General features: G+C 36.8%; 1 protein-coding gene across 14 annotated transcripts in view; it reads right to left on the bottom strand.

The window, feature by feature from the left end:
• Positions 1–12,550, bottom strand: part of NSD1 (nuclear receptor binding SET domain protein 1) — a 146,917-nt gene that overhangs the window by 67,204 nt on the left and 67,163 nt on the right. For all 14 annotated transcript variants that reach the window (XM_048224250.2, XM_026511049.4, XM_057312356.1 and 11 more), the window contains one exon: positions 1,260–1,432. In XM_048224250.2, coding sequence (XP_048080207.1) covers positions 1,260–1,432 — 173 coding nt within the window. The remainder of the gene's footprint in view (positions 1–1,259; positions 1,433–12,550) is intronic.

Below are 12,550 nucleotides of genomic sequence, written 5' to 3'. Positions count from 1 at the left end.
GTAAAACAACTTTCCAGAATCTGAAAGCCCTACTGAACTTTGAAAAGGGCGTTGATTAAGCTACATAACTAAAGGCTTGACACAAAAGCTCTTAACACCGCCCTACCACCAACCACCCAAAGTATTAGAACTGATGCATTAGTCTCCTTTATCATAATAGCATATACTAGTTGTTTTAGAGCATCAAACTATGACATATTAAATATTTATAATTATTTCTAATTCTCCCAACATTTCTACAAGGCACATGTTATTATACTACTTTTACAGATGAAGACACTAATCCTCAGAGAATTCAACTAAAAAACAGCAGGGACCGCACACTGACTCTAACTTATCCTAATAATGATTATGAAGTATTTATACACAGAGAAGCATGAAACACCAATCTAATAGGAACTATTTCACCTTCTAGAACTGACTACAAAGAGTATTAAAAGAAATAAACCAAAATTTTACTCACCCAACTTTAACACAAAACATCAAGCAAATGGGACAAAAACACAATATTCTTTATTAAAACATAACTGGGCTTGAAACTGCAATTTTAAGTATTGCCAACCACATACAAAAACCAAACACCACCATTTCCAACAACTTGGATAGAGCCAGAGAGTAAGTACAGTGCTAAGTGAAATAAGTCAGCCAGAGAAAGACAAATCCTGCATGATTTTATTCATGTGTAATTTAAGAAGCAAAAGAGCAAAGGGGAAAAGAGAGAGGAAGACAAGCAAAGAAACAGATTCTTTAAACTACAGAGAACAAACTGGTGGTTTCCAGAAGGAGGATGGGTGAAAACAGATGATAGGGATTAAGGAGTGCACTTGTCTGTGATGAGTACCAGATGATTAAAATAAAAACAAACAAAAACCCAAGACAACAAACAACGTTTACAGTTTTATCTTTCTCATTTTTAAGAGAAATAATTAATCCAGAGAGTGAAAAGTAAAATATTTCATTTCGGATGATCATTTTCTTCTTACAAAAGATATGACCAAAGAAGACTGGTGATGTCATTTTATACTGTCACATCTAAGTGACATGGCAAAAGTTATCTGAAATCATTTCTCAAAAAATTCAGTATAAATGTATGGAAAGCTAGCCCTATCTCATCCCAGGAAAGACACTGCTTTCATCTATTTTCTCACAAATATCCTACTACCAAGGGAATAACTTATATTTTAAAAATATAAGACTTCGTCCTTGCCTTCTCCCTGCCCACCCCAAAGAAGATAACTAGAGAGGCTTTATTTTTTTACCTTGTGCCTATATCCTTTTTCTTTTTGCTTCCCTCTTCTCCTAAGAACAGGTAGCTCTTCAAATTGATGTCTGCCTTCGAACATGACGATTGCTTTTCCAGCCACCCAGGCTCTCTCTGAAGGGTCCCCAAAAGCCTCCACGTAGTACTGTCGATAGGGCCTCCGGTTTGAAACTAGATAAAAGTAAGAACCAGTGTGATTATTTTAAAATGATGGCTGTTCATCTTCAAGAGAACAGCCTACCACTACTGCCAAAGAAATCTCTATTTAAAAAAAAGAAGAAGAGGAGGAGGTCAGAGAGGGGAAAATTTTAAATATTCAATTCATGTGGCAAGAAAATGCATAAGACTTTATAAAAGAACTTCAGTGGTTTGGTTTGGTGCTATATATTCCAAACCAGTTAGATTGATGAGTCACTCATAGAACAAATTAATATAACAATCAACTAACTTCCTTTTATCCTCAGTCTTTATAAAGTCTTATACCGTTATTACCAAAAACTGCACAGAGCATGTAAGCCACAACACCACAAATATAATAATCAGTAAGAACCAACCACCAAACAAACTTTAAAACACTGTGCTAAAATATAAGGGAGGAAAACAATGCTTCAATACCTTCCCAAGTATGACGCCCTAACATTTATGGAATGGCAACTATGGACCAGGCACTCGCTCACACTGACTGCTCTGCGTGGAATCTTAGTCTTCACAACAACCAACTCTACAAAATAAGTAGCACAATCCCCCTTTTATACACATGGTAAGTAGAATAACTTCAGAGAGGGCAAATTCAGAGTGAAACATTGACTTTGCAGAGAAAGCAGAACCTAACATTTCAAAATACAGAAATTAAAAAAAAAAAAAAAAGGAAATCCCAAGAGCAATAAAAACAAAAAGAAATCCAGTTATTCTATAGTTTCTTAGTTGTCAAAGTTCTAAGCATACAATTATCAAAACTAAAAACAATACAGATCTTGTCCAGAAAAGATAATCAAATTTACATATCGGCATTTTTCATATTAGTAAAAAATGTCACAAAAGAAATATCAGGACTACACAACGTATAATAATGTTTTTTTTAAACATGGAATAATTTACCTCTATTTAGAAAAGGAAATCATCTAATGTAAAACTTCACTTATATAGTAATTCACATCTAATGCCCTTAACAACCTTTAAAAAAAAAAAATCCAAATATCTCTGAATAAAAAACAGGAAAAGTCTACTTCCTTCAGAGTAGAAAAAGAAAGAAGGAAAGGAAAGGAAAATAAAGAAAAGAAAGGGGAGGGGAGATGTATAAACTCAACATTAGAATAAGTATAAAGAGCTGTAAATACTTTCAAAACTCAGTCTCCACAGTAATTGAAGAGTAGCCAAAGTATCAAGTAAATTTCAAAGGCAGCTTCTTAACAAATGCTAATTTCAAAACTATACAACCAAAGAATGAGGAGTACCTATGAGCTCTCATAAACTGTAGTTGAAATGGCTATTTTCTATAAAAATACACCTTAGTAATTACAACCTGGTTGGACTTTGATTTTTAGGCCATTTCAAAAACAAGTCCTATGAAAAAACTGAACTCCTTTAAGCTCAACCTACTAAATTAAATCCTTCCATAGAAACCACCTCTAGAGGGGGATTAAAATTGGTAAGATATATATGTACCTATATAGAAGTTCAGAAGGTCAACTTGAGAAGTACATAATTCTCCCATAAATAAGTAAATTCAATCAACATGGCCTGAACACTTATGATGTGCGGCACTATAAAGAGGGCAAAAAAGAAACTTACTGCCTGGTGGGTAAGAGATACACAAACAGATTATGGTAAAAGAACATGGTAACTGCAATAACAAACATTCACTTTTTATTTTCTTTTTTTAAAGATTTATTTACTTATGAGAGAGAGAGGGAGAAGGAGAGAGACAGAGCAGAGCGAGAATGGAAAGAAGGGCAGAGGGAGAGGGAGAGAGAATTTTGTAAGCAGACTCCATGCTGGGACTGCCCGACATGGGACTTGATCTCACGACCTGAGCCAAAACCAAAAGTAGACCGCTTAACCAAACATTCACTTTTTATTTTTTTTTTTTAAGATTTTATTTATTTATTTGACAGAGATAGAGACAGCCAGTGAGAGAGGGAACACAAGCAGGGGGAGTGGGAGAGGAAGAATCAGGCTCCCAGCGGAGGAGCCTGATGTGGGGCTCGATCCCACAAGGCCGGGATCACGCCCTGAGCCGAAGGCAAACGCCTAACCGCCATGCCACCCGGGCGCCCCAAACATTCACTTTTTAAAAATAACATTAAAAAACAGAGATCATTGGGGCACCTGGATGGCTCAGTCATTTAAGCCATCGACTCTTGATTTCAGCTCAGGTCATGATCTCAAATCCTGGAATCGAGCCTCTCCCTCCTCAGCGGGGGAGTCTGCTTGAAGATTCTCTCCCCCTCTGCCCCTCCCCTCACTCGCGGGCATGTTCTCTGGCTCTCTCAAATAAATAAATAAATAAATAAATAAATAAATAAATAAATAAATAAATCTTAAAACAAAAAAAGTGGAGATCATTAATTAAAGGACAAACAGGGCACCTGAGCAGAATTTTTAAAGGTAAATAAACAGTTTGTTAAGAGAATTCCAGCATGAAGGCCCAGAACCTTCAAAGGCATGAATGAATAAACAGCTGGGAACTAAAAGTAGGTCAGAACACTAAATCATAAAAACTTAGGTAAGCAGTGGCTAGACCTCAAAGAGCTTGATGCCATGTTAAGAGCCTAACCATTGTGTGAGCTCCTGGCATTGAGGAGGCTCATTTAAACTGTGGAACCATAGGCTCAGTTTTGGGTCTTAGAAAGATAAATCTCCTTGACCTTGGAATAACATATTCAAGAGAAAACAGAGAGGAGATTCAGTAGACCAGAGATTACCAAAATAGTGTACATGTGAGATGACTAGAACCTAAACTAAGGCAAGTAACACTGGGAATCAAGAAAACAAAATTTGAAAAAAAAAAAAAAATTTTTTTTTAGACAAAGACTTGACAAGTAATAAAAAATCAGAAGAGCGCCTGACTGGCTCAGGCAGACGAGCATACACTCTTGATCTTGGCTGGGGTCATGAGTTCAAGCCTCATGCTGGATATAGAGATGACTTAAATAAAAATAAAACTTTAAAAAAAAAGATCTTTGAACACCAATGTTCATAGCAGTATTATTCACAACAGCCAAAACGTGGAAATAACCCAAATGTCCACTGAAGGATGAACAAAATGTGGTATATACATACAATGGAATATTACTGAACCTTGAAAATGTATGAAATACTGGCACATGGATGGACTTTAAAGACATTATGCTAAGTGAAATAAGCCAAACACAAATAAGCAAATATTGTATAATTCTACTTTTATGAGGTACCTAGAATAGTCAAATTAATAGAGAAAGAAAGTGGAATACTATTGACCAGGGGCTAAAAGTTCTTATTAAATGAGTATGGATTTTCAGTGTAAAAATAGGAAAAGGTTCTGGATACGCATAGTGGTAATAATTGCACAACAATGTGAATGTACTTAATGCCACTAAACTGTACGCTTAAAAACGGTTAAAATGGGGAGCCTGGGTGGCACAGCCAGCTGAGGATCCAACTCTTGGTTTCGGCTCAGGTCGTGATCTCAGGGTCAAGAGATCTGAGCCCCATGTTGGGCTCCACACTCAGCACAGAAGTCTGCTTGAGACTCTCTCCCTCTACCCCCCAAATAAATAAATCCTTTTTTTTTTAAACAGTTAAAATGGTACATTTGTGGGGTGCCTGGGTGGCTCAGCTGGTTAGGCATCCAGCTCTTGGTATCAGCTCAGGTCTTGATCTTGAGGTTGTGGGACTGAGCTCCAGGTCAGACTTTGTGCTCAGCATGGAGTCTGCTTGTCCCTCTCCCTCTGCTCCTCCCCTCCCCACCACCCTCTCTCTCAAATAAATAAATAAATAAAATCATTTTAAAAATAAATAAAAAACAAAACGGTAAATTTGTTATGTGTATTTTAGCACAATAGAAAAAAAGATCAGATTAACAAGTATTGGTGAGGACGTAGAGAAGTAGAATCCTCACACTGGTGGAAATCTGAACTGGTGCAGCAGCTTTTCAAAGCAGTCTGGCAGTACTTCAAACAGCTACACAGAGTTAACATGCGAGCCAGCAATTCTACTCCTGGGTATATACTCAAGATTTGAAAACATTATGTCCACACTAAAACTTACACACAAATATTCACAGCGGTACTATTCTAAATAGCCATAAGGTAGAAATAGTCCAAATGTCCACTAACTGATGAATTCATAAATAAAAAATTGTGGTCTATCCATATAATGGAGTATTATTTACTATGAAACAGAATGAAATACTGATACATGAACAGACTCTGAAAGTATTAAGCTAAGTGAAAGAAGAAGTCACAAAGGACCACATAGTATATGATTCCATTTATATGAAATGTCCAGAATATGCAAATCTATAGAGATAGAAAAATATATTACTTGTTACTTAGGGTGAAGAGGTATAAGGGGTGAGAAGATTGGGGAGAAGGTAGATAAAGGGTATCAGATTTCTTTTTGGGATGATGAAAATATTCTAAAACTGACTATTGGTGGTAGTTACTTGACCCTGAATATACCAAAAACCACTCACTGAATCAATTTTAGGCTCTGTAAATTATATCTCAAAAAAGTTGTATAGAAAATAAAGGATCTGATGGTATAAGGGCACAAAGAAGGAAGAAAAGGGTGACTTCTAGGTATTTGGGGTACGTGACTAGGTGGCAGGGATCTATTCACTAAGGCTGGTCTGAGGAGGAAAATAATTAGGTCAGTTTTAAATAAGCTCAGCTCAAGTGTCTAAAGGACATCCTAGTGAAAGCTTCAAGTACACAGTTGGGCTTGCAGATTTGAAGCCTGGGGAAACACTAGTACTGTGTATATAAATTAAGTTTATCAATAATGGTTAAAACTCAGAATCAGTAAGACTGCTATTCAAAAAGAATAGAAAATAGGGGCTGCTGGCTGGCTAAGTCAAAAGGGCATGCAACTACTGATCTGGGGGTTGTGAGTCTGAGCCCCACACTGGGTGCAGAGACTACTAAAAAATAAATAAATAAACTTAAAAAAAAGAGAGAGAGAGAAAAGTTAAAAAAAAAAAAAAAGGATCACCACATTCAATGGCAAGGTAGAAGAGGATCCAGCAAGGAAAATAAAAAGAATTTTTTAAAAATTGGATGAAAATAGTTACTATCGTAACAAGAGAATACAAAAGTCAAGGATGAGAGATAAATATTAGGAGGAAAGGGAGTGTTTCCCTGCACCAAATGTATTACCAGGTAACTAATGGCCCTGCATAGAGCAAGGTTAGAATAAAAGGAGAGAATGGATGACTTCAGTGCTTTCAGAAGTGAGTAGCACATCCAGAGGTGGAGAAAGTCAATGGTTACCACAATCATGGTTATGAAGGGAAGGTTGACAGCTGCCAAAAGTAGAATCATAGGTAGAGCTTTTTGAACAATACGTTTATTCAAATATTAGTTCTCTTCAGTCTACAAGCCAGAGTAATTCTTTGCTCTAGTAAACCAAGTTAAGAATCTTTTAAAAAAACTACTACTGAATAATGTTAAAGTAGAAATCTTTAAAGGTAAAGAATGAGACTAATACTCAAGTTTAGTTTTGCTCCCTTCTGAAACCCCCTTAAAAAACCAGTAAAAGCAGTTTTTAAAAAGAATGAACACAAAGGACAAAGCATTGGAAAAGAAACAACAGTAAAAATCTGGCAAAGTTGAAAGTCAGATAGTGATGAGAGTTAAACAAAAGAAAACTGAATAACAGGCCAGCTCTGAGAAAAGCTAAGAAGCGATTTGATTTCCCCAATTGCTTTGCAAAGGGTATCCTACAAGCAGAAGTATAGAAAGGTCTGAAAACAAGACTGGCTGAAAGTCTGTTCAAGATGAAGTTAGAGTATTTACAGGTCAAGATGAAGAACTGAATAAACATTTCTAAATCCCTTTCCCACCTAATCTCCACTAAAGCTACAATAAAAAGATTTTCAAGTAATAAGCCCATTAATGACAGGGAGAACAATAAAGGATTGAGTGTAAATTACATAGTTGTGCAGGTATGTACCGTTCTGGAAGCTGGGAAGCAAATGGATTAGTATAATGGTAACTATCTTAATAGATTTAAGAATGCCAAATTTTAAGTCTTCAGTGAGTAAAACCAAGAACCAACTGTATCTATACCACATATCATCAAAAGGCCCAGGAACTGGCAAAAGCTGATACACCTCTGGAGTTTGAGAGGATAAGACACAGAGAACTGGTTGAAAGCTGTTAAGCAGCCTCCTCCGTTTCAAACCACATTGTCATTGCCTCTCCCATTCCCCCAGTAGAAGACTAGAGGTTTTTCCACTAGTTGGGAGCAGAATAGAAAGTCTCTAGACTAAGCAACACTACGCACAGCCCAGGAGTATAGCAATACCAAAAAAACGAGTGAGTGAACTCAATGCTAAAACCAACTTAGTTGAGTTCCCCGACTGAGCGCCCAGAATATGAAAAGCCAGATTCTTATTTTCTGGGTAGAAGACTAGATTCTTCTCTGAGGAATCTCACCAAGCCAAGAAAGAAACAGAGAAGGTACTACTGACAAGGAACTGGGAAGGGGAAGAAATTAAAGGCTGACAAGGTCCACACACTCAGAAGTATCCATATGCTCTTTAACCCAGAACAGAGATCTGAGGAAAGCCTCAAACATAAAAAATAGAGAAGAAAGAAACGTACAAAGAGTAAAGAAAAAAAAGAACTTGAAACATACTATATACAGACGAGAAAATTTCACAGAAACTATCATTAATAGCTTCAGAAATGAAAAAGATTTTGCAATCATGAAATAAGATGCAGGGAACAAAAAAAGGAATCCTTAAAAATTAAGAACATAAGAGCAGAAATGTAACTCAAAAAAAGGGTTTGAAGACAAAGTTGAGGAAACTCACTAAAGTAGAGCAAAACAAAACTGTACCAAAAAAGATAAAAAAATTATGAAGTCCAATGCAGGAAAGTCAACATCTGAGTAAGAGTTAAAGACAGAATTAACGAAGGGAAGAAAATAATCAATGTAATAATTCAAGAAAATGTCCTAGAAAGAAAGAAAGAAATCAAATTTGCAGATCAAAAGGGTCCACCAAGTACCTACCACAATGGATGACTCACAGCAAGGTATGGCCTTGTGAACTACAGGAACAAAGAGAAGAGTCTGCAAGCTTTCAGAGAGGAAAAGTCACGGAAAAAAATATCAGAATCAAAATACTTTAATAGCAACTCTGGAAGTAGGAAATGGAGCAATGCCTTCAAAATTCTGAGCAAAAATGATTTCCAGGCTAGTATTTTATACCAGCGAAACTATCAAACAAGTGTACGAAAAGAATAAAAATATATTCAGATAATGCAAGGTCTCAAAATATTTGCCTCCATACGCCCTTTCTCAGGAAACTACGGAAGGACGTGCTGTATATTCAAAATGAGTGAGTAGGGGCGCCTGGGTGGCACAGCGGTTAAGCGTCTGCCTTCAGCTCAGGGCGTGATCCTGGCATTATGGGATCGAGTCCCACATCAGGCTCCTCTGCTATGAGCCTGCTTCTTCCTCTCCCACTCCCCCTGCTTGTGTTCCCTCTCTCGCTGGCTGTCTCTATCTCTGTCGAATAAATAAATAAAAATCTTTAAAAAAAAAAAAAATGAGTGAGTAAACCAAAATCAAGGAAGACATGGAATTCATCAAGAGAAAGCTAAAGGGAATCCCCAAGATAACACAGCTATCCAGACAGAGAAGGTAACTAGTATAGATTGAAGGAATATATAGTTGACCCTTAAACAATCCAGTGGCAGCAGGGGGCAGAGGGTTGGTTAGGGGTCCCAACTCTCTGTGCAGCTGCAATCTGCATCTAACTTTTGAGTTTCCAAAAACTTAACTACTAACAGCTTATTGCTGACCAGAAGCCTTACCAATAACATCAACTGTTAATACATCTTTTATGTTTTGTGTATTATACAGTTTTTTTACAATAAAGTAAGGCTAGGGAAAATAAAATGTTATTAAGAAAATCATAAGGAAAACAATTATTGTTATTCAGAAAACTGTAAGGAGAGAATATACATTTACAATACTGTAATATATTTACTGAGAAAAATCTGTGTAAAAAAGATTATATAAGGACCCGTACAATTCAAATCCGTGTTTTTCAAGGGTCAACAACATGAGGCTCTATGTAAGAGTTCCTCAAGATGATGAAAATGACAAATTACCGGGGCACCTGGGTGGCTCAGTTGGTTAAACATCCCATTATTGATTTCAACTCAGGTCATGACCTCAGGGTTGTGAGATCTGAGCCCTGGGTCAGGCTCTGCACTGGGCAGAGAGGCTGCTTAAGATTCTCTCTCTCTCCCTCTGCCAACTCCACCCACGCTCTCCCTCTCTTAAACAAACAAACAAAAAATGACAAATTACCAATGTATCAGATCATGTGGAAAAAATTAAAACTAGGAGAGTTTTACTATGAATTCATAACAAATACATAAAATAACTAAGAACACTCTCCTTCACCAACACACACAGATAACTAGAGAAAAATCAGAAGGTTCTGAGGGCACAGAAAGCACTGGACACCACATAGCTAAGCCATGTACATTGTTAACATAATAACACACATACTGAATTCCTAACCAAAATTATAATATAACAGGTAAGACAGCAGGATGTCGGAGGTAGGTGGGAGGTAAGGCCCGATGGAAATGACTAATCCACAACTTCTACAGTGAGAAGTAAAAAGTAATTCAGAAGGATGAATTCTGAGATACAGAGGTAAATATCAAAAGATTCAGCTGACAGAGTTAAAGGTGCTTAGAAAGAGGGATATTAAAAAAAAAAAAGAGGAATATAGCCACAGCAGACTGTTTTTCAGGCAAAGCCTATAGAATCAACCATGTAACTTTCAAAATTATATGCACCTTGTATAATAAAAGTAAATAATGACTTTAAAAAGTGATTTTATAAAAACTTGGGTTTTCTAACACCATTTGAAATATTTGGCTTTGCTAGGAAAACAAACATGGATGATCACAATAATATGAACACTGCACTATAATTTTTAATTTTTCACTGATACCAGCTAATAATTAGTACAAAGTAGTAATTGTTGAACCTATGTAAAGTGTATATAGGTGTTCATTGTGCTACTCTTCAATTTGTCTATAGATTTGAAACTTTCAAAATAAAAAGTTGAAGGGGAAAATTACAATGCTACAGAAGAGTCAAACGTTAATACTGGTCATAGTTTCAGTGTCGTGGGGAGCAGGATTACTTTGACAGCAGTCTATCCGAAATTTCCTACTACTGGGAACTGTCAACGGCAAGACCAGTAATTCCACCAAGTTATAAGCCGTGAAGGAGATAAGCAGAAAAAGGAGCACATTCAAAGGAAAATGGAGAGTTAACTACTAAGAGGTATTAATTAGGCTTTCCAGAACCTGGCTGACTATAGCTTGCCATAAACTATAGGGAAATGAAAACAAAAGTGAAAAATGCTAAAAGAAAATGAGAAAAGTAGCTGTAAGGTTAAATAGATCCATTTTACCATGTTTAATCATTTCTTCAGGAGGAAGTTATATAAATTCACTCTTTCTGCTAAGCTCACTTGAATTTATGAGTTTTAACCTTTTTATAGGCTGAAAACAAAACATGGTATTTTCCAGTAACAGCCCTTGCTCTTTGGTATGATCACATTCTCCACTCAAGATAAAGAAGCCAGACAAGAACACTCAAGTACACCACACAAAACCTTCAGTCGCTGCACTCTTACCCACCCCTAATGCTAAGGGGGCTGCCCCTTCTCCCATTGAGGCCAATATCTCACTGTGATACCAAACCCATCCACCACTTCTTTTCCCAGAAATCCTATGTTATGATCCTGCCTTTGATTCTTTACTACTCCTGTCTTCACTCTCTATTTCCAGAACTCTTCTCATCAGCACTACTAACATAATCATCCCCACCTTTAGCAATCCTTCTGGACCCCATATCTTTCTCTACCTACAGCATCCCCACTTCTCTGCTTTGTCTCCATTTCCAGTCTAATTCAACTTCAGACACAATCATAACACCAAAAATACCACGGATCTCTACCTCCTTATACCTAATGGACATTTTATTTGATCACCAGGCAAGTTCAACCAAATCAATCACATTTTCCTTATCAAAACATGCTAATCACCAATACGACATACCAAATAATCCTGGTTTTCTTCTTCCATTTCGATTTTTTCCCATCTCTTTTCCAAGCTCATTATCCTCCATACAGACCTCAAATGCTTCCTTCCTCAAAGCCCACCCTTTTTCTCACTGTATATTTTATCACAAGCCATCTCATCCATGCCTTGCCCATGGCTTCAGTTAATATCAACAAGCAGAGGTCACCCTGTAGTTACCAGCGTAGTTACTCTATGGATAGGAGACCTCTCAGAGCCAGAGCACATACTAGTTTCTGTGCCTGGAACCATCTTCTCCTTCTTTCCCTAGTTAATTCCTACTCGTCTTCTCACCTCTCAGACCAAAGATACTTTACTAACATAACTGCCCCGAATACCCTACACCAGAAGTCCAAATTACATACCCCTGCTATATCACTGATTGAACACCAATATTTATCTTTGGACACACTTCTCAGTGAAGCAATTATCTATTTGTCTGATTATTTGCTGGTATCTTGTCTCTTTAACTGGACTCCATAAACAAGGGCAAGCAGAAGTGATGTTTTGCCCGTTACTGGATCCTACTACCTAGCATACTACCCATACAATATAGTTAGAAACTGCTGAATAAATGGCATGGACCCAATTAGTGTGCATGAATAGTATAACGAGTAAGAAACTTAACAGGAAGGGTAGAGGGGAGGACTAAAAGAATTTACTAATAGTACTTTAATGTCCAAATAGGCCACAAAGATTAAGATATCATTTAAAAAAACAGAACACTGAGCTGTAAAGGTCTTTAGGTACCTCAATACTCAATATTTGAAATATAAAATCAACTCCAGCAATCCCACTTTTGATACATGTATACGTGAAAGTTATTCTTTATACCACTGTTGTGTGCGCAGAAACACATTTATGTTATGTACATATGTATACAGAGACTTCACAACACAAGATTAAAAACAACCTAAACATCCACCAACAGGAAAATGGTTATATAAAGTATAACATAATCAAAAAG

This window comes from Ursus arctos, unplaced genomic scaffold (assembly GCF_023065955.2).
Source record: "Ursus arctos isolate Adak ecotype North America unplaced genomic scaffold, UrsArc2.0 scaffold_15, whole genome shotgun sequence".
Taxonomy (NCBI): domain Eukaryota; kingdom Metazoa; phylum Chordata; class Mammalia; order Carnivora; family Ursidae; genus Ursus; species Ursus arctos.
Note: the sequence above shows the minus strand (reverse complement) of the source record. Positions and strands in the feature narration are given on the sequence as shown.